At 39.2% G+C, this 24,872-nt stretch overlaps 3 protein-coding genes across 3 annotated transcripts; 1 reads left to right on the forward strand and 2 right to left on the reverse strand.

Moving 5' to 3' along the window:
* Positions 1 to 1,066: 1,066 nt before the first annotated feature.
* LOC134227981 (cytochrome P450 4d1-like) lies at positions 1,067 to 13,288 on the forward strand. Its single transcript, XM_062709707.1, has 5 exons — positions 1,067 to 1,491; positions 1,553 to 1,808; positions 12,090 to 12,216; positions 12,311 to 12,523; positions 12,591 to 13,288. Exons 1-5 carry the CDS (start codon positions 1,140 to 1,142, stop codon positions 13,170 to 13,172), a joined length of 1,530 nt encoding a protein of 509 aa, XP_062565691.1. The 5' UTR covers positions 1,067 to 1,139; the 3' UTR covers positions 13,173 to 13,288.
* On the reverse strand, positions 13,219 to 13,884 carry LOC134227999 (general odorant-binding protein 84a-like). Its single transcript, XM_062709754.1, has 3 exons — positions 13,642 to 13,884; positions 13,452 to 13,554; positions 13,219 to 13,396 (listed from the first exon to the last, which is right to left on the reverse strand). Exons 1-3 carry the CDS (start codon positions 13,882 to 13,884, stop codon positions 13,323 to 13,325), a joined length of 420 nt encoding a protein of 139 aa, XP_062565738.1. The 3' UTR covers positions 13,219 to 13,322.
* An 8,614-nt stretch (positions 13,885 to 22,498) lies between these two features.
* LOC134220189 (cytochrome P450 4c21-like) lies at positions 22,499 to 24,563 on the reverse strand. Its single transcript, XM_062699170.1, has 4 exons — positions 24,097 to 24,563; positions 23,781 to 24,036; positions 23,378 to 23,717; positions 22,499 to 23,317 (listed from the first exon to the last, which is right to left on the reverse strand). Exons 1-4 carry the CDS (start codon positions 24,446 to 24,448, stop codon positions 22,727 to 22,729), a joined length of 1,539 nt encoding a protein of 512 aa, XP_062555154.1. The 5' UTR covers positions 24,449 to 24,563; the 3' UTR covers positions 22,499 to 22,726.
* Positions 24,564 to 24,872: the final 309 nt, after the last annotated feature.

Here is a 24,872-nt window from a genome sequence, read left to right on the forward strand (position 1 = left end):
GCTTCATTCTTCGCCTAGGTCGTTGCTGATTGTATCGAGTTGTATTAACTCTTATCTCGTTCGTAAGGATTGGTATTACATGCGACTTATTGGGCCTGTGCAAACCTCTTATCTCGCAGGCGGGCTGTCGTGTCAGGTTTGTTTAGAGGCCAACCCAACACCAGAGCTTGGGCTTGTGCGCTTTGAGCGGCACACGGTCGCTTTGGTGGGGTCTACTTGTGGTTACCAAATTTTTACAGAAGTTTCATAGAGCCCATTGTCAAACCCCACCACATCCTACGCAAGATCCACAACTTGCAGTGGCCTAGGGGAGGGCTCATCAAGCCCTTGGACATAGTCCCTGTTGCCCTTTGTCATGTTATATTACCAACTAATAACGGTGGGATATGATTAAATTACCCGTATCCACCGAGTACTAGTTTCAGACCATGGCTCTACTAAACTATGCCTCAGGAAGCTTGTTGTTATTCCAGATTTTTTTCGTAGGTTCTTATAAAAATTGCATTGTATATAAATAATGCCAATCTATTGTTATCATGCGTTAACGATAAATATTTACAAAATTGCGCCGAATAGTCAAGGTCAGTTTGTCCAGCAATGCATTTGTTTTATGTACTGTTGTCCACGTGTTATCAAATTGCCAGTTGTCTAGTTCCCGTCACGCTAGACTAAACACCGAAACAACATTTGCGGCTTTGCGTACTTATGGGCACCATTTCGACATGTCTATGCTAACAACAATCCACACAGGAACAAGCCCTTGTAGGTACAATTCACTGCGCTACGCACCGAACTGCATGCGATGCAACTGCAGTAAAATTAAATAATAAGTGGTAAAGCACCCAAAAGGTACCATAAGCGAGCACGCTACCGTAAAAAATTAGTATAGTTACTTTTATATACTTTCTGCTAATAATAGTACGGTAGACAATAGACATTTAATAGAAATAAACCTAAAATAGACCTCTCTGTAAGAGAACATCGTTCACCCCACCTCGCCGAAGACAGCCCACGGTGCCAGCAGGAAAAATGCCACTTCGAACACATTTCATGCAGCAGTTTCCCGCCAACCGTCTAGCGGAGTGGCGCATTTTTGCGTGATCTATCGAATACCGATCCGGTACCCAAGTCGTTGGACGATGATTGTCCTGTTGTGGGTTGTGCTGTCGATAACGGTCGCAGTTCTGGTGCGATGGCAGTGGCAGAAGAAAGTGAAATTCGCAAACGCTCTTCCTCGGGCCAAACCGTACTACCCGTTGGTGGGAAATCTACCCATGGCGATGGGGAAAAAGCCCGATGAATTGTTCAACACACTGTACGAGTGCTTCCGGCAGCATGATCGAATGTTTACGCTGCAGTTCAGCACGGTCGTGTCGGTGTGTTTGTCCCATCCGGAGTTGATCCAGCGTGTTCTGAACCACCCCGACTGCCAGGAGAAACCCGATGTGTACAAAGTGGTGCGACTTCCGAAGGGATTGCTCGCTGCTAAATGTGAGAATGGTTGTGAAAAGTTGGTCTGAAACGCAAGTGAATGTTTTTAAAATTGTTCCAGATGATACCTGGAAGGTACACCGGAAAACGTTGAACTCAACGTTTAACACGAAAATCCTGCACAGCTTCCTGTCTATCTTCAACAATAGCTCGAGGAGACTTATAGAACGGTTGGATCGATATGCCGAGAGCGGAGATAACTGCAACATTCTGGAGTACATTTCGGAGTGTACTTTAGAAATGATTTGCAGGACGTCGTTGGGCGGAAATGCTCTCGAAAGGAGCGGTCGACAGGATTTCATCGAGAATCTTGAAATGTAAGTTTTTGCGAAGTAATATTATTTATTGACCTGTGATTTACTTATAAAACTGTATGGTATTTTTTTTTAAATTTTGTTTGGTTTTGTATTGATTTAGCATCATATAGCTCTATTTTTATGTTGTTTATCCTTTGTACTAAATAACGTTTGAACCATTTTCAATTTAAATAATGACCTTCATATTTAAACAAACTAAAAACGATCAATCACGGTACGTTCGTTAGTAATTGATCAGTTTATGGCAACTAATGATTCTAGCCACAAACCCCGCGTGGTGTTCGACAACAGTTGGTAAACTGTGAAATCTGTGGTACACAATGTAATCCAACACTATATCTAATAACAGTAATCATATTATTATTAGCATTGCATGCTTGAAAGAAAAAGATAAAAAGTATAAAAACCTTATTGCGCTTCTGGAGAAACGTAAAAAAATCTTCTCTTTTTTTACAAAAACAATTATTAACATGGTTGACCAAAAAGCAATCAAAAAAGGATTGTAAGCAAGTAAATGCAAAAACATCATTGCACCCTCCTCTTTCCATGGAAGTTTATTTTTCTGAGCAATAACCAATTCGCTTAATAAACATTGCTAACATTAGCTGTTATCTGCGAAGGCGTTAAATGAGAATGGTTAAAACCATTAGAACCGTTCCCATGTGTCCCAGTCTGGACTAACAGATAGAATGAAAACGCATCTGTCTGCTTGAATCATCAGTTTAACGTTGATGATTACAGCGCTAAATCGTCATTTCGAGACTCAAGGTCAACGTTATTATCACCCTTCGAAAGCAGATTATATCTATACAGAGATCTCGAGCTTTCGGAAAATAGGTCCTATGATTCGATGATGAGGTTTGTTGAAGCTTGACCAATGGAATATTTTTACAAGTCATCATGATAACCAAAAACTCTATTTGATTTTTCCAATAGTTTTGATTTTTTAAAACTGATGTTTTTTAAACAGAATATTTTTGTTTCCATGTTAAATTTATTTTTTTATTGTAATTTGTATTTTAAAATTAGGGCTTGTAATAAATGATATTTTTTTCGTATATTAATTGAATGCGGCCTTAGAGGTGTGTACCGAAGCGCAATAGACTTCCGGGAATATTTGCCGCTATCCTACATCATTAAGGAGACTAGTGGTGGTTGTTTTCTTATCTTTTGTCTTATCCCTAATCCCGTATACCATCGTTCGGGGTGACATTGGGCCTAGGGGGTAAGATTGGGCCAAAAACGAAAAATGTTTCCATTCCTAATATCTCAGAAACTGTTACGAATTTTGATGAAAACTTCAAACGGATCGAAATTATATTAAAATTCACGTCTAGGAAATCACAAAACAAATTCCAAGATCTAATTGTGCTCGTACCATAATGCTTGGAATTTGAATGTAAAACTATTGATCGAATGAACCCGTAATAAAATAGTGTCAGTAATGCCCCACAAATCTATTACATAACTAGTTTTTAGATCGATGGACACCTGGTTATCATGTTATGATAATCTGTTGTTGTTTTATCGAATTTTATGGATATTTTAAATAGCGGTTCTGGTTTTTTGTAGCAACGAGCAATGCACGCTAAAAAGAGGTGAGATTAGGCTAAGCCTTTGGTTGATTTGATTTACATAGTTGGTAAGAGCCGTAATGTAGGCAAAATTCAAATCAAGCGTAAGTTAAATCGCAGCCAACTCAGCTTCTAAAAAATCATTCATGAGTAATGTGACCAGCAAGTGTCCTGCGAAACATAACCCTTCCAGGTTCTCTACTAAATATTATCTTCGCTTGGCGTTCTTCCGGTATAGAAACAACGTGTCCAGCCCACCGTAGTCTGCCGTGTTGAATAAGCTTAATAATATCCAGCCCTTAATACACCTAGTTCATACGACGCCGCCAGATACCCTTCTTCTGTTTACCGCCGAGTATTGTCCGCAGCACCTTACGCTCAAAAACTCCGAAAGCTCTCCGATCAGCCTGCTTTAACGTCCATGTTTCATGACCATACAAAGCCACCGGGAGAATCAGAGTAGTATACAACCCGAATGTTGATTTCGTTTGCAGACTACGCTTAAGCTGGTTACGAAGTCCGTAACAGGCCCTATTTGCAGCTGCAATACTCCTTTTCACCTCGCGGGTAACATCATTATCGCACGTCACTAATGATCCAAGATACACAAATTCTTCTACCACTTCAAATTTTTCACCATCCAGCACCATTTCGCTACCACTACCACTAATGGACCCACTTTGATTGCCAGTGACCATGTACTTCGTTTTGCTGGTATTGATCATGTTATGTAATCCAATCCTCGCTGTCTCCCTCTTAAGAGGCGCAAAAGCCTTTCCTATGGCACGGCGATCAATCCCGATAATATCGATATCGCCCGCAAATCCCATGAGCATATGCGATCTTATGATAATGGCACCGCTTCTTTGCACATCAGCCCTTCTAATCGCTCCCTCGAGCGCTATATTGAACAGTTTATTCGAGAGTGCATCACCCTGCTTCAATCCATGTAAGGTAACAAATGATGTCGATATTTCATCCGCAACTCTTACGCTTGATTTCGATACGTCCAACGTTACACGAATCAGCCGTATCAGTTTCGCCGGAAAACCGTGTTCAAGCTTAATTTGCCATAATTCATTCCGTTTAACTGAATCGTACGCTGCCTTGAAATCAATAAACAAATGATGTGTCTGCAAGTTGTACTCCTGAAATTTATCATGGATTTGTCTCAGGGTAAAGATTTGATCCGTCGTTGATCGGCCCTCACGAAAACCTGCCTGGTATTCGCCGACGATGGACTCTTCAAGCGGTCCCAATCTGTTGAACAGGTCGTCCAACCAGCTAGCAGGCAATTCCTCGTCTTCCCATATTTTCAATATAATATGGTTCAGAACTTCATAAAGCTGCTCACTGTCATGTTTAAGAAGTTCAGCCGGGAGCTGGTCCTTCCCCGCAGCCTTATTGTCCTTCAGCTCTTTAACAGCTTTTTTAACCTTATCTACCACAAAAGTTCAACTCAATGAACGCAGTGGTTCTACGTCCCAACAACAAAAAAAAAACCTCATCTAGTGTAGGCGAATCCACAACTTGCTCATCGTCGATAATATTTATTCTGTTCACCGATGCACTGTCACTTCCACTATTACACAAAGTCTCGAAGTGTTGCTTCCACCTGGCAGCCACTTCGGTTTTATCTGTCAGCGAATTCCCTTCTTGGTCGTAGCACATGACGGGAGATGGCGCTGTCTTTCTCCGCACTCCATTGACAGTCTCATAAAATCTCCGCATATCATTCTGCTCCATTTATCTTGCGCCTCGCTTATCACTTGTTCTTCAAACTCTTTTTTCTTCGTGTGGTGAGTTCGTTTTTCGGCTGTTCTTGCTTCCTTGTACCGATCTCTATTCGATCGGGTACCCAACGCCAACACCCGGCTTCTGGCAACGTTCTTCTCGTCTGTCACTCTCTGACACTCCACATCGAACCAACCCGTCCTGGGTCGCAGTGCCTACCACTTTTCGTGCTGTTGTGCTCACCGTTCCATGGATCAATGTTGATGTTGCCGCTAACGTTGATTGCACTTATCCGTTCGTCGAGCTTCTGGCGGTACTCAGCCGATACTCCTTCTGCCGACAATCGCTGGATATTGTAACGCATCGTTCGCTGTGATCTTTCGTTCGATACAGTTGACAACCGTGATCGGATAATCTGGATTACGTCACTGGATTGAAAATGAATACGGCCAAAGTACAATTCCCATAGATTTTGGCCTGAAAAAAATCATTAAAGTAATTGTAAAGTTGCATAAATTGGTATGAATTTGTAAAATGAAGTTAAAAAATGCAGCGTCCCGCGAAACCTCTGGTCACAATAAATAAATAAATAAATGAATGAAAATAAATAAATAAATATTATTCATGAGTTAAAACATTGTCGTCGTTTATTTGTGTTCTCCATTGTTGAAAACAGTGTATTAACGTTCATCGCCTACTACAATGGATCTTCTTATGTGTGTAAACAATAGATTGCTGTAGTGGTTTTTAACGGAACCAAATTATTATTCGGCGAATGAATAAAACGATGCGATTTGGCATGAAAAACGCAGATGTGATGTTCGTAAACGAGTTTGCTCTCGTGTCAGCTCGATAGTTGAGATTTGAGAATGATTTAGCACTGGTCAAATCTGCTAAAGGATCAAAGATTTGCATCGCGATATGAACGAAGATGACTTAACGATTTTTCTTACTATCCGTATTACGTTAGGAGAAGGATCGTTTGGCCGAAAGCCATTTGACCGAAGCCACTAGGCTGAAACCCATCTGGCCGAAAGTCACTTGGCTGAACAGGTCATATGGCCGAATAGGTCATTTAGCCGCATATGTCATTTTGTCGAATAGGTCATTTGGCTGAAAAGGCCATTGTGCCGAATAGGTAATTTAGAGTTAGTGAAAAGCGGGAAGGGCGAAGTGAGTAGTGAGACGTCTCATTCCTCTTTTCACACCAATCACTTTTCACAGTGCGAAGTGAGAAATGGGGAGTGCGAAGTGAGTAGTAAGACATCTCACTTTTCCCTTCACACTACTTACTTTTCACAGTGTGAAGTGAAGAATATTTAGTGAGAAGTGAAATGTCTCACTTCGCACTACTCACTTAGGACTTAGGCCGAAGTGGCCTGTGCGGTATATAAGAGTCTTCTCCATTCGGCTCGGTCCATGGCTACACGTCGCCCACCACGCAGTCTACGGAGGGTCCGCAAGTCATTATCCACCTGATCGATCACCACATTTCTTACATCTTATTTTTCACTTCTCACTATTCCTTTTTGTCCTTTTTGTTAAACGCCCATTAAGGTCTATGACCTATTTGGCCAAACAACCTTTTCGACCAAACAATATTTTCCGCCAAATGGCCCTTTCTGGCAAACGACTTTTTCGGCCAAATAACCTTTTCGGCCAAACGACACTTCCGGCCAAATGGCGCTTTCTGCCAAATGACCCTTCCAAACCTGACCAAATGACTTTCGGCCTAATGGTCTGTTCGGCCAAACCATTCGGCATAGTGGCCTTCGCTTCGGTCGAATGGTTTTCAGTCAAACGTTAATTAGTTCTATCTCATCTATCCCTACCTTCCTGTTGATCATTCCTTTCTCTTTTTTCTGCATTCTCTATTCTGTTTTGTACTGTTTTCCTTATACCATCTTTCCTTGTCTTCCGGTTTCGTGATTCATTCTTTTTTCTTCTATTTATCTTCTTTTATTTCCTCCTTTATTTCCTTTACTTCTTCTTTTATTTTCTTCTTTATGTTTTCCCTTTCCTTCTTAATTATTCACTCTTTCTTCCTTTATATCTTTCTTTCATCTTTAAGCTTCTTTCTTCGCTCTCTTTTTTCTTCTCATTCCCTCTCGTTTTTCCTTTCTGTCTCTACTGAAAATTCATCCATTTCTACTAAATTTCTTTTTGTAATTTCCCCTGGAAATTTTTCGGATTTTCCACCGGGAATTTTTTAGAATTTTCTCGGGAAATTCTTGAGAACTTCTTCAGAAAATTCTTGAGAAATTCATAGGAAAGTTATTTGGAATACTAATTAAAAATTCTTCGGAATTATCTCGGTAAAGTTTTCGAAATTTCTATGGGAAATTGTTATGAATTTTGACGAATAGTTCTTAAGAATACCTATGGGAAATTTTCGACGGAAAACGCATTCAGATTTCTACAGAAAACACACAGGAATTTCCACTTGAAATTTTCGAAGTTTCCACGGGAATATATTCGGATTTTTCTCGTCAAATTCTTCAGATTTTCCACGGGGATTTTTATTAAATATTTTCAGGAAATTCTTCGAAGTTACCAGGGAAAACTTATCGAAAGTTTCCATGGAAAATACATTGGTATTTACTCAGAGAATTGTATGAAAATTCCATGGGAAATTGATCGGATTTCTCGAAGGATTTCCCATGGGAAATTGTTTGAAATTTCTTCCTGGCCAATTCTCGCTTAACTTTTCAAAAAGACCTAAGTAACATTTTTTTCATGAATTAATTTGAGTAGCGCAATCAACAGAAAAACATGAAAGTTTTCGATTGCAGTACTCAAATTAAATCATGAAAAAAAAGTTACTTAGGTCCTTTTGAAAAGTTAAGCGAAATCGATCTTCGAATTTTTCACCTGCAATTCTTTAGAATGTTCTCGTAAATATTTTTGAAATTTCTATGGAACATTCTTTGCAATTTTCTCAGCAAATTCTTCGGAAGTTCTACCGGAATTGACATCCTGATTTTAATCGTCAAAGACACTCCGATGTACGCTCCGAACCCCGGCTTCACCATGTCTGCCGGATAAAGTGTTCCCGAGCATGAAGTCTCCATCGATCGAGAACTGTCGTTCATCTCTCATTTCAGAGTGGTCAAAGCCGGAAGCAGATCAGAGATCAACCTTATTAAAACCTTATCAAGGCCGCATAGGATAGATAACAGGGCCACTTGACCGAACGGGTCACATGGCCAGGAATGTTGTTATATATTACGGCCAAACGGCGTTTTCAACCAAATGACATATTCGGCCAAAAAACTGATTCGGCCAGATGACCTGTTTGGTCTATTAACATCTTCGGCTGTATGACCGTACAATAGACCTCTTCATGTTTTCAAAAAGTATCGAAAATTCAACCGGTCAGCCCAGAATATCAATTCTTATGCTAAAATAAGTCTCCTGTCAAATTTTCAGCTAATTCGGATAAAATTTCGAGGTGGCTCAAGTCGATTTAGTGTTTTTGGGCTATTTTCAATTTTAGAAAAAATCTAACAAGAGATATAAACGTCGAAAACTATCGCAACAACCTCTATACGGAAGCTTTTGGTGTGCTCTACAAGTCTTGTGAACATTGCTATTCGTTCCGTTCACGTTTTGTCCATGTAAAAGTGATTTTCAAGCTTTTAAGTGCATATAAATACTGTTTCCTCCAAAAGTCGTTGTTCTACAAAATTCTTGAATTTATGACAAATGATTGCTAATTTATTATATTTTTATTTATTAAGAGTAATATAATTGTCGATGTGCGATTTACCGTTAAATTCTAAAAAATCAGAAGCTTCGATTTTACTTGTTACTACGATGCACTCATTGTTAAAAGCATGCAGACGTATGGCGAAATTAACAAAATTTGGAAGTCGTTTGTTGTAAGCATCAAATATCATATGATTTGATTTATGTTTTGTTCAAACAACTTGTTTAAAGAAATCCTAACGTGCAAATTTGTGACAAATGTTCAGCTTCTGATTTTTAAGAATTTAACGGTAAATCGCACATCGACAATTATATTACTCAAATTTTCAGGGAAAAAAGAGTAATAATAATATAATAAATTAGCAATCATTTGTCATAAACTCAAGAATTCTGTAGAACAACGACTTTTAAGGGAAACAGTATTTTTATGCACTTAAAAGCTTGAAAATCACTTTTACATGGACAAAACGTGAACGGAACGAATAGCAATGTTTACAAGACTTGTAGAGCACACCAAAAGCTTCCGTATAGAGGTTGTTGCGATAGTTTTCGACGTTTATATCTCTTGTTGGGTTTTTTCTAAAATTGAAAATAGCTCAAAAACACTAAATTGACTTGAGCCACCTCGAAATTTTATCTGAATCATCTGTAAATTTGACAGGAGGCTTATATTAGCATAAGAATTGTGATTCTGGGCTGATCGGTTGAATTTTCGATACTTTTTGAAAACATGAAGAGGTCTACTGTACAATCAACAGTATCAACCAAATGGCCCTTTCTGCTAAACAACAATTTTGGCCAAACGGAATTTTCGGCCAAATGACTTATTCGACCAAAACGTCTTTTCCGTCCAAACGACCTGTTCGACTAAACGACATCTTCAGCCATATGACCTGTTCGGCAAAATGACATTTTGGCCATGTTCCACCTAATTTTCAGCCAAATTTCCCATCTTGCTAAATGACCGTTTTAGCTAAACAGAATTTTTGGCCTAATGTTTTATTTGGTCAAACGACTTTTTCGGCCAATTGACCAGTTCGGTCGTATGTCCTTTCGCTTTCTGCTAAACCGTTTCGGCCAAACGTTGAATTCGGACAGATGGCTTCCGGCCCAACGTGTTATTCAGTGGCATTTGGCTAAATGGCTGTCGGTCGAATGAGTTTCTGCCAAACGACCCTTCCTTCTGGAACGACATACCCAGTAACGACAAGACCAGTAAGTCATCTCCCGTCTCCACACCGGCCCCACACAATTTTTTCATAATTTTTACATACTTTCGGTGATAGGTCCTTCCGGACAGTTTCAGCAATCTTCGAGGTACAAAACTCTGTAGAACATATTCTTTGCCGGTGTTCAAGTTTTCACATTTCTTGATCCAGCTAGGGAATCCCGACGAGCATTCGACATGCCTTGGCCTTGGATTACGATGCCGCTATCAGCGCCCTCATCTGCTTCCAAAGACTGAGGGCTGTGACAACCGTCATATTCCGCCACCTCCTCTCCACAGAGTTACCAGGCTACCTGGAGACACGAACCCGGGTCGTAAGTCCTTTACCATGCAACCATTATCTCAAAAAGATCAGCTGGAAAAAATTTCTGTGGAATTTATAAAACTCCGAGGAACTTCCAAACATTTCCCTTTGGAAATTCCAAACAGTTTCCTTAGGATTTTCAAAAAGCTTCCTTTGGTTATTTCAAAATCAATTCACGTGGAACAATTTCTTGGTGAAGTTCATTAGATTTTGCCGATGAAATTCGAAAGATTCTTGCATCAATGCACTATGGTCCAGGATATGTCTTGATAATATTCCGAAAAAAGCAGAAAAAATATTTCAGAAATAAACGCCGGTTCACGCCGCCGCCGTCCAAAGTTATGAAAAACGTCGCCGTCAACGATTATCAGACTGGCATACACCTTTAGATGGAAAAATGGCAAGAATTTTATTGTTTTTCTTGACCATGTTTAAAGGAACATATTTTCCTATCAATTGCTAGCTTTTAGCGTAGTTATGGATCTTAAAATTATTCTTTATGGATACTCCCGAACTATTTTATGGATTCATGGTACCGTTTTATGCAACATTCAGAAGTTATTTACGGATCGTTTTTCATTTTTTATGGATCGTTGTTTATTGTTTATATGCAAAAGTATGTTTTGCCTTAAGATTATGGAGCTTCTATAAATCTTGGGATCATAGATTAATAAGAAGATTTTCGAATAATTTAAGGGTCTAGGGCTTTTTCTAATTCACATGATTTTTTAAAAGGGAACGGATATTTAAATTTTGATATTGGGCTCAGATGAATACGATTTTGTTTACATTTTATTCAATGGTTTATTTAGCGTAACTTTTGTCATTTCAGTACTTCGTTCAAAATTTATTACTTACCCTAGCTATACCCCTACACCAATCCTATGCTATGCTCCGTGCACATTTTTCATATATCAATTAGGTATGTCTCTCTCATCGCGTCGACGATACACGCCATTAAATAAATATCATTTGCCAAGCCGAGCAGTTGCACAATCCGTTTCTCCAACAAAACCTTTTCCCTTAAAATTTTAATGATAATTACTTATTGCAGTGCTGAAGCAGCTTGGAACGTATTTTGGTAGCTCGCCCCTGGCTTCGTCATCCTCAGTTGGTACCGGTCTTTCTCACATGGCAGAACATCGGTATTTCCTGATGATTGAATTTTATGACTTTTATTTATTGCATCTCATTTCATTAGACTGATTGTTGACTGTTGACGTAGACAAAAATGCATTTACTAAAGCTCTGCAGTTGTAATCAAGGTACATCACCTGGTTGAAGAAAAAATCATTTGGAGAGTAATCAGTACTACGAGTGTACATTTTCTCTTGGTCCTATAGACGAATCCCCCTGAGAAATTTCTTATTAATTATTTAACCCCAATGTCAATATAATTTAGGAATAAATTATGCGCTTTGTATTATAGATAGGTATATATTTTTACTCATGCTCCAGATCTTTTAAATACTTATCGTAAGTTTATGTGATCTCACTGATACGTTGCACGATAGCAGCAGTGAGAATCAATTCAAGCAGGTTAATAGCCACCATCTGTTCAACATTATTTCCTAAGGCACCTTGTCATATGATATCAAATGTCTTTATGAGCTCTGGATGACTAATCAGATAACGTTTAATTTCCAATAAAAAATAATTTATCTTTTTCATGCATTAATTTTAAGCAACAACTTAATATGCCTCAACCTAAATGATTGTTTTAAATTCAACAGTGCGCTCACTACGCTCGGTAAACGAATATTGAGTCTTCCACTGCACAACGATTTCATCTACCAATTCACCACGCTGTATCGCGATGAAATGAAAGCCATCAGCACTTGTCACCAGTTCACGGATAAGGTATACAAAAGTTTGCTCCCCGAACAATCCGAACAATTTGAATGTAACGACTTTGCCTTTTCTTGGTTTTTTTTCTCTATTCTACATCGGAAAGATTATCGCTGAAAAGCACGTCGAATTCAAGTCCCTTCTGGAAGGGAAGAAAAACTCTGGTGGGGAAGCGCTTAGCGAGGACGACGATTCGGAGAGCTACAAAAAGCCACAAATTTTCATCGATCAACTGATGAAGATGCCCTTGATGATGAAGGATGCTTACACTTTCAGCGACCAGGAAATTTCCGACCATGTCTATACGATGATTGTTGCGGTTCGAGATTGAAAATAGATTCAAGTGGAGTTGTGTAACCAATAATTTGTGTTTTTTTATCTTCTAGGGGAATGAAACATCTGCGACTCAATTGGCTCACACCTGTCTGCTGCTGGCAATGAACCCTGAAGCTCAGAACAAAGCGTTCCAGGAGGTTAAGGAGGTTGTGACATCTACGGATATGTTTTTCGACACGGACACGTTGAAGCAGCTCGTTTACATCGAAGCCGTTCTGAAGGAAGGCATGAGGCTAATTCCGGTGGCTCCACTGATTGCGAGAGAAAACATCAAAGATATCGAACTGGACGGTCATCACATTCCGAAGGGAACTATCCTGCTGATGAATATGTATGCTCTGCACCGACGAAGTGATTTCTGGGGACCGGACTTTGAACAGTTCAATCCGGACCGCTTCCTCGGGGTGGAAACAATGCCCAGACATCCCTATGCGCACCTTCCTTTCAGTGGTGGACCGCGTGGCTGCATCGGCTACCGGTACGCCATGATGAGTTTGAAAATTTTACTGGCGTTGATTTTGAAGAACTTTGAACTCACCACTCCTTTAAAGTACAACGATATTAAATATCATTACCAAATATCATTAAATTTAGCTACTCCACACACGGTCAACTTGAAACGAAGGGTTTAATAATTGGACACTGAACTGTATTTTAGTTTCTCAAAGCGGTGGGCAACTAACTATCTGTAGGAAGTTAAGGACAAACTAGCTTTATTAGATCTTCTAATATATTTATCCATTGAGTACATTCAAATTCATTCTCGTGTAATATCACACATCTTATGAAGAATCCTCCAGGTTGCGCATGGTTACACATCTAACTAAATAGTATGCCTTTTGACACGCACTTCCAACTGTAAGATATTTATTTTTTGTGATATTTTTTTATTCCAATCTAATGGCACATACCCATTTCATCGAAACAGTTTTCGACTATTTGTTCACTATTAACCCAACCGATTTCAACTGCCCTTTCGCTGTTGACATTTTCCATTTCATCGTAGATTCCACTCTTGTGTAAGAAACAGCGTAGAAAGCACTAAAACTCATAGATTTTCATTAAAATTGGACCCTTTCTATGATAAAATGGTTGACTTACCAATGGAGTTTTATCGGACTCTTCTGGAAAACGACCGGTTTGATTGAGTACCTCCAGGTATTCGATTGTTGTTATGAAAGTGTCGTTGCAGTCCGCGTAAATCGACTCGATGCTGTACCGGGAAGTTGATGTTGATTCAGAGGAATCGCTATCCGATGAATCACTGCTGTCTTCATTGCAGTCCGACGATATGATAGTTATCATCGAAATCAGTATAAACGAGAGATAGAGAGCGTGTCTCATTGTGATTTTAGTATTACTGGGGTTTGCTCCATCAGCGATGAATATTATAAGTAAAGTGTAAACTGCGTGACTTGTTGCGGTTTTCTCGTTCAAGGATAAATTGAATAAATTATTGAAATTGGTACTCATTATATATAATGCTTTGACAGATTTATTCTCAATTCTATGGGGCAATCTAGACGAGCTATACTCTACCATATGCATCATAACGAAACTCAACTAATTTAGGATTGCGATGATGAATTTCTCTTACAGAAGTTGATCCGAACCTCAGCCATAGTCTATGATAAAATGGATATAAGCATGGTCTTCGGGTCTTTATTAGCTATGATATTTCTCAAGCATTAGGAGTAGATCCTTAGTTTCAACTTCACCCGAATACCAATCGTAGTTTTTGGGGGGGGTTTGGTTTTTGGTACCAACTTTATTTTCATCCGAACTTTAGTTGTTTTTCGATAGTATCTTCAGTCACCCTTAGCTTTTTTTGACACTTCCTCCTAACAATGTTCATATTGTCCACATACTTTGGTCGTCCTCCGGACATAAAAAGCGGAACGATGAAACCAAATTCAACTGTACTTTTCTGTACTGTACGCACAAGGACGTAGCCAGAGGGGACAGGGGGGCCATCGCCGCCCATAAATGATGGTAAGATTGAACGGGGATTGGAATGAATTCCCTTAACATGTGCACTTTGCAATCCAATCATATTCAGAAATAGGTGGTTGAAATTCAAAAGATTCCCAAAAACTTATTAGGGTATCCAGGATCCATAATACATATGAAAGCTCAAAACAACTCGAAACATTTCGGGGTCATAAATTCTCCTTAAAATCCTTCTAGAAGCTCCCCTGGGAACTTCTTAATTCCTCCGGGAAGTTATCCACAAATTCCTTTTGAAAATCGTTCGAAAATCCTTCTCAAGTAATTGTAATTCCTTTTTATCTAGAAACCTCACTAAATTTTTTTAGGGAATTCATGAAGAAATTCCTTGAAGATTTTTCACTTCTTTCTAAGTTTTACTTCTAGACATTTCTTCGGCTATTCTTCCAGCAAAATCTCCGGCATTTCTTCTGGAATATATTTGAGAGTTCCTTCAATAATGAATACGAGATTTCCTCCCGAAATTCCACCAGAAGTTTATGACAAAAATTTATGACAGAAATTCTCCGATTTCGCTCCATAATTTCACTTGTAAATTATAAGAAATTCCTTGGGAAATTCTTCAAGAAACTTCTTCAGGCATTTCTCCAGGAGCTCTTCCTTTAATTCCTCCGGGATAAAACCGCCATAAACTTAATAGCGAAATCCTCTAGGATTTCATTCTAGAATTCTTTTCGCAATTACTTCAGAATATCCTTCAAGAATTCCTCTACAAATTTCTTTGAGAATTTCTCCAGGAGTTCGTCCAAGTATTTCCCCGGAAATTCTTCCAGGTATTTTTCCGGGAATTCCTTCAGGTACTTCTCCTGGAATTCCCTCAGGAATTACTCCGGGAATTTTTTCGCAGAATTGTCCTAGAATTCTTTCCGGACTTCACTCAGAATAAACTCCAGAATTAATTTGAGAGTTCCTCCAGGACATCTTCCATTGAGTTCTTCCAGGAATTTCTTCAGAACAAACGCCCGGGAATGCATCCAGTAATTTCATCAGCAATTCATCTGGGAATACTTTCAGGATTTCATCTGGGAATTTCGGCATTAATTCCTCCTGGTATTTTATCCGGGAATTACTTCTGATATTTCTCCGGAAATTCCTTCAGGAACTTCTCCAAGAATTATTTCAGGACTTCCTTGTGGGAATTCCTCCGAAAGTGCTTGTGGGAGTACCTGCGGGAGCTCCTCCAGCAGTTTTACCAAGAGTTCCTCCGGGAATCCCTCCAGGAACTTCACAGGGAATTCCCATTGGCGTAAATAAGGGGGGCCGGGGGGGCCTGGTCCCCTCCAGACCTACTTGTGGCCCCCCCCAGAAAATTTTGAAAAGTAATTCCAACTTAGTCAGTTTTGATTTCATTTACATATTTCCTACATATTTCTTAATTTTGATTATGAATTCTATAAACATATTTTTTGTTGCGTTATCACATCTATGACCATTTGTTCAGCAAAGCATCGATATATTTAAGTTGGACCCCTGGGAACATTTTCTCGATTTTTAAGCTAAAATCAATGCTTCTAATTCAGTTGCTAGCTTAAAATAATTAATTTGTTCTGCATTTGTTTGACTAGTATCCTGGTCGCAGAAACATAAAAACATAATTGTATTAAGATATAAATATTTCTGTTCTATTAAACTACCATCCGCTTCAAAAAAGACTGAAGCAACTACATCAAAATGAGCACATGTACACAAATCCGGTCAATGAAATTTCGAACGACCATTCTTTCGAAAATCTTCGAGTTAATCGCAAGGTATGCCGCAAAACAGTTGATCAAATTCCTATGGAGCTTTTTGCTCTCGCTATATATTTCTGGCAAAGAAAGATATAAAATTATAAAACTTAAGAATCTTTGTTACAATGACAGAAAAATCAACAACGCATTCCATTGAAAGTATTAGGACAAAGGCAACCTTCGCACTCACAACAGAGATTGCATTAAAGAAATATTTTTATAATCCTCAAAAGATCTTGTTCCATTTAATTTTTTGGCGATTTCATAAGGATCATCGGAAAACTCTTTTGTGCCTGCTTTAGTTAGAATTTGTTTTTTAGGATAAAAAAATAATTAGATTTAGAAACCAGTTCGTATCAGAAAACATTTCTTTTGCAGCACAATTCAGATCGATTTGGTTGCTTCTCAAGTCTCTTTGATTTTTGCAGAGAAATCTTTCACCTATTCAGAAAACCATAATAAAGCCTCTTCCTAACGTCAGTAACTACAAAAACCCTATGTTATTCTGGAATTTGATTTATGACTCATAATTTTATGACTCATGGAATTTATGACTCATAAAAAACACTTTAGGATTCCAAATTTGTGTTCATCGGTACTTAACTATTTCAGCACATAGCATACATTTTGGAATTGCATGAATACTTATATTGATTATGACAAAATTTTGTGGAATTTATTCCACATCTAAAGAGTTTCAAAAATTTCAAGTTTCAAAAAAATCGAGATCTTTATGCATTAAGTAATCATGGAAATGCTTGAAAACTTTCAGAAATTCATTTCGAATTTCATTTATAGATAATTCGAAGAAGATTCTTGAATCTTAGATTACACATTTATCCACATTTAGTAACATGGAGAAGACAAGTTGACACAGACACAGCGTTTTGAAGCAATCACAGCATCATTGGAAATCAATTGTATTATTCGCGATTTTTTTTATGTTAGTTCTAGGACGAATGAGCGATAAACTTAGTCAAACAATTTCTATTGCAATTCATGCGCACAGTGCTTTAAATCGCCTTTGAAAATTACATCCCACCAGCTGGTGCCATGGCCCCCCTAGACCGAGACTCTAGTTACGCCTATGGGAATTCCTGAATTCGAGGTGAGCCAGCCTTGAACTGAAAACTTCTCAAATAAAGGTAATAATAATATTTAAGGTTATGGCTTTCAGTCTTCTTATGCTCAAAAACGGGTTTTACGTTATTATCCGACGTTTCGGTTACATATATTGTACCTTTATCAAGGAGCTAACTAAGTCCGGTTTTATTGTTACATTGTCTTAGCATTTCCTAATAAAACGGGACTTAGTTAACCGAGCGACATAGAATTCCTCTGACAATTTCTACGGGAATTCCTCCGGAAATTACTCTGGGAATTCCTCTTCTGAGGTGTATCACCCGGAGGAGTTCCCGAAGGAACTGCCGGAGGAGCTCCCGAAAGAACTCTCGAAAGAATTTCAGGAGGAACTCCTAGAAGAGTTCCTAGAGGACCTCACGGAGGAACTCCCACAGAAACTATCGGAAGAACTTCAGGAGGAATTTCCATTTAAATTTCTGAAGAAAGCCTAAATGATTTCCTGAAAAAAAGCCTGAATGAGTTCCTGGCAGAGCTACTGGTGGAATTCCCGAAGGAGCTCTCGGAGGAATTCTCGTAGGAACTTCCGGAGGAATTTCTGAAGAAACTCCCGGGAGAATTTTCAAAGGAACCCCCGGAGGAAATGCCAGTGAAACTATCAGAAGAATCCTCGGAAAAAATCGTGGAAAATTCATCTTATAGACAAATCTCGTCTAGCTGAAACCTTTGTAGGGGTATATAGCTGGACCATCGTCATCGTCAGAGGACATCCCGGAGAATTCCCTGAGGAGCTCCCAGAGAAATTCTCGGAGGAGCTTCTGGGTGAATTTCTATATAAATTCCTGAAGAAAACTAAATGAATTTCAGAAAGCCTGAATGAATTCCCAGAGGAAATTCTGGAGAATTTCCCGGAAGAATTTTCAGAGGAACCCCCGTAGGAACTGCCGATAGAACTACTGGAATAATTCTCGGAGGAAGTTCTGGAGGAACTGCCGGTGGAACTCTTGGAAGAATTCCCGGAGGAGTTTTTGGAGAAACTCCTGGAGGATCTCCCAGTGGAAATCTTGATGTTTTCACCGGAATTCTTTCAGGGTTACTTTGGGAATTAATCTAGAAACTCCTCCGAAAATTTCATTTTCGGTATAATTTCTGTATAAATGTTCGGTGGAATTCCAGGAGAAATTCTTTGAAATTTTCACAAGAAATTATTTGAAACTTTCAGGGAAAATTTTATGGAATTTACACAAGAAATTCGAAGATTTTTTGCGAAATTCTCAGGAATGTTTACTGGCAGTTCTGCGGAATTTCCACGGAATATTCTTAGGAACTTCACGGTGCAATTTTTCAGAATTTTTTATGAGAAACAGCACGAAGAATTATCGGAAGAATTCCCTGCAGAACTTATAAAGGAGCTCGTGGAAGATTTCTTGGAGTAAATAATGGTGAAATTTTTGGATTAATTCCCGGCGAAATTAATGGTGAAATTCCTGAAGACATTACCGAAGAAGTTGCTGGAGGCATTCTTAAAGAATTCTTGATAGAACTTCGGATAGAATGACTGGAGCAATTGTCGAAGAAATTACTGGAGGAAGCTTGCATATTGTTTTTTTCTGCCTATTTGATAATAAATATTATTTCAGAGCGGATTTGTTTAGAAATTCAAATATCAGCACAACGCGAACGTTGCATTGTGGGCATGAATGCGTCACGTTTATTAGCGTTGCGTTCTAGTACAAAACGCTGACTTCAACGCCCAGCGCAACGTGTTATTGTGATCCAGCCTTTACTGTTGGTTGTGGATTTCGTTTCAAAGTTTTTGGAACTTAGAAGGAAATAATGCCAAGCACTAATTTTCATGTGTTTTCATAAAACCACTATAAAACTACGAATTAGAAGACCCAAAAAGTTGCCGCCCCCCCCGCTCGAAATCCTGGCAACACCCATGGCTACGCAGCACCATTGAACGGCCGGAAATAAGGTTTCGTTCGACGCTTTTGCCTTTCTCAGAAGGTACAGGATGTTGCAAATGGTGGATCTGCTATATCTGGCCTCACGTGGATCTCTCCTGGAGGAATTTCCGCAGGAACTCTCGGAGGAATTTTCGGAGAAACTACCTGTGGCACTTCCGAAGGAATTCCCGTATTAACTACCGGAGAAATTCCTTGAGGAACTCCCAAAATAATTCTTGGGAAATTCCTAGAGAATCTTTCGAAGAAATTCTCATAGAAACATCCAGAGAAAATCTCGCAGCAATTCTTGGAAGATCTCCCAGAGGAACTACAAGAAGAATTGCCGGAGGATATGTCAGTGGAACTCCCGGAAGAATTCCCGGACGAGCTTCCGGAGCAATTCCGGGAGGCACTCTCTTTAAAATTCTCAAAGATTTTCGGATTGGATTTGGATTTTCGAATGTATTTCCGAAGGAATTTTCTAAAGAAAAACTGATTTCCCTTCCAGACGAATTCCAGAGGAGATTTCGAAGGAATTCCTGAAGGAATTCAAAGGGGAACTCAACGAAGAATTCTCGGAGGGATTCCCGGACGAGTTTCCGGAGAAATTCCCGAAGGATTTTTCGGAGGAACTCTTGGAGGAACTGCCGATGAAAATCTCGGAGGAAATCCCGGAAGAAGTAGAAATACCTGGAAAAATTCACGAGGAATTCCCGAAGATGTTTCGGGGTGAATTCCTGGAAGAATTCCTGTAGGATATCCCTGATGTATTTCTAGAGAAACTATCGGGTGCATTTTTGGAGGAATTTCTTGGAAGATGTCATGGAAGAATTTACAAATACATAAACCAGTGGTGCTCAGCACTTTGGGTGTTTTTTTCCTCAATTTGCTTCTCACACAATAAAAATGAGCCTTGACCACACAAATTACCACTTGATCAAAAGCTTTCAAATATATCTATCTGCTGAGGGTAATAAAATGGATATTGATCCTAAATTCACTCCGTACGAAACGATCAAAGCAAAACAAAGGTGCGGCCCGCGGGCCGCAGTGTAATTTTACTTTAATCAAGTCGTATGAAGTGATTTCAACACAAAGATTTTTTTTAATACCCTCAGCTGACAGATATATTTGAAAGCTTTTGTCCAAGTACTAACTTGATAGAAGAAAGCTCTTTTTCATTTTGTGACAAGCATATTAATGGTAAAAACGCCCAAAACGCTGAGCACCACTGACATAAACAAATGAATTGACCTTACCCGTCAAAAATTGTATCTCGATTTATTGTCACAGTCGATTCTTTGGACTATTTAAGGTCAACTTTCTCAAAGAACCCATTTTTTTAAGTCTTTAGCTATTTTTAAAAACGAAAACAAAAACCGAAAAAGTGCTGCACTAGTGAACTGGTCTTTAAAATTCACCTGATGCTCGTTAAAATCGGGCCAATCTAAAAAAAAAACAGCACTTTTTCGATGTTTGTTTTAAATTTTAAAAATACTTAGTGGCGTCAAAAAATATGTTTTTTTGAGAAAGTTAACCTTAAATAAACCAAAGAATCAATTGCGCGAATACAATTTTTTGACGGGAAAGGTCAATTCCATAAAGGTCAATGCAATCATGAATGAATTCTTGAATGAAGTTATGGAGGAACTCCAGAAGGATTTCCCGGAAAATACCTGGAGTAATTTTCAGATAATAATATGAAGGAATTCCCAGAAGAAATCTTGAAGGATTTCTTGAGAGAACTCTCAGTGAAATACATGGAAGATTGCCTGTAGAAATACCTGGAGAAATTCCTGGAAAAAATCATGAGGAATCCCCGGAGAATTTTCGGGGTGATTTCCTGGAGGAACTCCCAGAGGAATTCCCACAGAAATTCCTGAAGAAATTTTTGAGTAATTTTTGAAGGAATTGCTGGAGAAATATCTGACGAAATTCCAGGAGAAATACCAGGATAATTGATGGAGAAATTTCCAAACAAAATCCTGGAAGTATCCCAGATGAACTCCTGGAGGATTTCCCGGATTTATTCCTGCGAGTTCATTCTGAAGAAATTGCTGGAAGAACTCTTGGAGGATATCCTGGAGGAACTCCCAATTAACTCCTGAGTGAAATTCGGGGGGAACTTCCGATTGAAGTCCGGAAGAAACTCCAGAAGGATTTTGCGGAAAAATATCTGGAGCAGTTCCTGGAAAATGAAATTACCGGAGAAAAACCAGAGAGAATTTCCCGGGAGAATACTTGAAGGAACTTCTTGCAAAGAATATTCCAGAATGAAATCCTAGAGTAATTCCCAAAAAAATACCAGGAAGATATCCCGGAGGAGGAAATCCAGGAAGAATTCCTGGAGGAAGGAGTTCTCAGAGGAGTTTCCGGAGGAATTACATATGGATTCCAAGTAAAATTCTGGTGCTAAATCGGAGGATTTCCTCTCATCAATTTTTGGAGAAACTTTCGGAGGAATGATCAGAGGAAATTCCGTATGGATTCCCGAAGAAATTCTTGAATACATTCCTGGAGGAAATTCCGAAGATTTTCCTGGAAGAATAGCTGAAGAAATGCCTAGAGTAGATTCTTGGAAGGAAGGAAAGAAATCTTTAAGGAATTCCCTGATAAATTTCTCGAAGTAGTTTTAATAAGGAGTTTTTAAATAAATTGGTGGAGGAATGTACAACTTCTGGAGGAATTACATAAGGATTTGTGACAAGGTTTATCGAATAAATTTCATAGAAATTGTTGGACCACTTTCCGGAGAAATTTCAAAAGTTTTTCTTTGTGTCTTATTAGGGAGACTTTCAGCCCGAGGCTGGCTCGTTTCCGAATTTCAAAAGTTCGCGGTGGAGCTTCTAGAAGAATTTCTGTTATGATTCAAAGAGGTTTCGCTTCCTTTTATCATTGTTTGTTATCTATTGAGAGCGATTTCTGCAAGCTCTGCCAACCTGGGAAATATTTGGAAATTCTTGAACGTAAGCTGTAAAAGACTGAAAAATTTATAATCATTCGGGATGTTGCTTAAATTAGGAAATTGTCGAGAAAAATGGCCGCTGGTTGACAAGCAGAGTGTCTACAAAGTAACACGAGGTGTATCAAGGAAAGTTTATTATTTCATTTGAACAGAATAGAATAAGACTGTTCATATGTTTCTCAAAACTGCAATTATAAACATTCCTTTTGACTTCTGAACTGTTTTATTTTATCAATCGATTACGAGGTAAAGTTGATTTAAAAATAATATTTTGATATGCAATACAGAACAACAAACAATACATAATACAAATTTGGAAAAAATCGTTTTTTTTCCGGTGGAACCACTAATAAGTTTAAATTAATTTTATTGATTCTTGCTCCAGAAAAGATTTAACTGGTGCTTTAGGCACGACAGGTACATACACCTTATCTATTCCAATTCATCTCCATATTCTATTGTTTGCAATCCCGTCTTTCCAAGCAGACGGCATGGGGACAAGTGAGATTCAGCGAAATCTGGTAATGGATCTTCAGCTCTTCGTACTTGAGCTTGGTACTGATTTTGAAGTTTTTCAGTATCATTGCCATCATAATCTTCAGGGTCATCATCGCGTATCGGTTTCCAATGCAACCGCGCGGTCCTGCACTGAACGGAATGAAAGCGTACGGATGCCGTCGCTGAGCATCTTCCCCAAGGAAACGCTCCGGAACGAATTTCTCCCAATCCGAGCCCCAGATGTCCGGGCGGCGATGCAGCGAGTACGGGTTCAGCACTATAGCAGTGTTTTTCGGTATCGTGTGACCATCCAGCACGATGTCTTGCAGATTTTTCCGAGAAATAAGAGCTCCTACTGGGAGTAGTCGTAAGGACTCTTTCAAAACTGCTTCGACGTAGACGAGTTTGCGGAGCATGTCTGCGTCGATAAACGTGTCTCCGCTAGGTACGATTTGTTGCACTTCTTGAAAAGCTTTTTCTTGAATTTCCGGATTCATGGCCAACAGAAGGCAAGTGTGAGCCGTCTGGGTCGCCGATGTTTCATTGCCCTGATAAGATAGTATATGGATGTGAGGCTATGCAAAACATAACAATTGAAAAAAACCTACCGCAATAATCATAGTGAAAACATGATCGGAAATTTCCTGGTCGCTGAAGTTGTACGCGGACTTCATCATAAGCGGCATTTTCAACAGTTGATCTATGAAAATCTGGGGTCGCTTGAAAGGTTCACCTTCATCGTCTGACAGGGTCCCATCGGTTGCCATGCTTGAGTTTTTAGAAAAAAGAGACTCAATTTCGACTCTTTTTTCCTCAAGAACTTTTTCTGTAAAACGGCGGCAAACTGCGCCGCACTTCATTTCGCGGTTATACTTGGGTGTTAGGCGATAGATGATTTCACTATGCAGGAGCACGTTGACCAGTCGCTCTCCTATCGATGTCAGCAAACTGGTGGCGAAATCATATTTTATAAAAAACTCAATTTTCTTTTGAATCATTCTGGTTACCTACATTTCCAAGCAATCAAAGAAGTACCGGTTTCCTTCACTTTCCAGAACTTTTCTACCAAATGATGTTGCACATACCATTTCAAGAGTACATCGGGTAAGAGGCTCCAGAATGTTGAATACTTTCCTTGAATGTGCATGTTGATTCAACAGATTGATTAGCTTTTGGGTGCCTTCGTTAAAAATGGGTAAAAAACTGTTCAGGATTCTTATGTTAAACGTCGAGTTTAGTGTCTTCCGATGCAATTTCCAAATCTGGTCTACGGTTAGGAATAATTACGTATCCATTCGTTAAACTTTAGTCAACATTCAAATCTTACATTTTGACGAAAGTAATCCATTTGGTAAGCGTAAGAGTTTATACACATTGGATTTTTCCTGACAGTCAGGATGATTGAGAACGGTTTGCACCAGCTCGGGATGGGACAGTCCAATTGCCACCTTTGGACCGATGTGAATGGCGAACATCCTATCGTGCTGTCGAAAGTAACCGTGTAATAGCGTGAAAAGCTGCTCCGCACTTTTTCCAAACGGTAGGGCAATTTGCAAATTCCCAACCACGGGGTAGTATGGTTGCGCTCGAGGTAGGAAACGGGCAAATTGGACTTTCGCCTGCCACCATCTAGCCGCCAGAAGAACCGCCGCTCCGGTGATTAAAAGTAAGGCGAGCATTGTAAACAATGATCAATTATAAAAAATACAAAAGTTGTTTGAAACCACATTTGTCGGTGGCCCGGTGCGAAATGCTCCGCAGTACGATACTGACTAAGTTCATTTTCCACGCACGAATAAGTTTCAATTTACACGCGGGACAACCACTTGCGGGACGGCGGCCTAATAACTATTTTGATAACATTCAACCCTCGAGCTGCCTGTTTGGAAGCGTTGTCACGTATTGTCTCACTCGCTGGCAGAATGCAATGATAATTCAAAGCTTAACGTTAGCTATTCTGAACGGAATAATTGGTTGTATCACACATTTATAAAGAAGAGGGTCTCCAGTGTGCAATGCAAAGGACTTGTAAACCATTGCTCTTTATAATAGCTATTAAGATCTTCGCTTCAGGCAGTTCATGAATGATGAACCTTAGCGATC

This window comes from Armigeres subalbatus, chromosome 3, assembly GCF_024139115.2.
Source record: "Armigeres subalbatus isolate Guangzhou_Male chromosome 3, GZ_Asu_2, whole genome shotgun sequence".
Taxonomy (NCBI): Eukaryota; Metazoa; Arthropoda; class Insecta; order Diptera; family Culicidae; genus Armigeres; species Armigeres subalbatus.

Coding starts and splice junctions, on each gene's coding strand:
- LOC134227981 (XM_062709707.1), top strand. CDS start 1,140: ATGATTGTCCTGTTGTGGGTTGTGCTGTCGATAACGGTCGCAGTTCTG. Junction 1,492..1,552: donor GGGATTGCTCGCTGCTAAAT/GTGAGAATGGTT, acceptor AAATTGTTCCAG/ATGATACCTGGAAGGTACAC. Junction 12,217..12,310: donor GTCACCAGTTCACGGATAAG/GTATACAAAAGT, acceptor TACATCGGAAAG/ATTATCGCTGAAAAGCACGT.
- LOC134227999 (XM_062709754.1), bottom strand. CDS start 13,884: ATGAGACACGCTCTCTATCTCTCGTTTATACTGATTTCGATGATAACT. Junction 13,555..13,641: donor AGTCCGATAAAACTCCATTG/GTAAGTCAACCA, acceptor TTCTTACACAAG/AGTGGAATCTACGATGAAAT. Junction 13,397..13,451: donor AAACTGTTTCGATGAAATGG/GTATGTGCCATT, acceptor AATATCTTACAG/TTGGAAGTGCGTGTCAAAAG.
- LOC134220189 (XM_062699170.1), bottom strand. CDS start 24,448: ATGCTCGCCTTACTTTTAATCACCGGAGCGGCGGTTCTTCTGGCGGCT. Junction 24,037..24,096: donor TGGATTACTTTCGTCAAAAT/GTAAGATTTGAA, acceptor TCCTAACCGTAG/ACCAGATTTGGAAATTGCAT. Junction 23,718..23,780: donor TTCTTTGATTGCTTGGAAAT/GTAGGTAACCAG, acceptor TTTCGCCACCAG/TTTGCTGACATCGATAGGAG.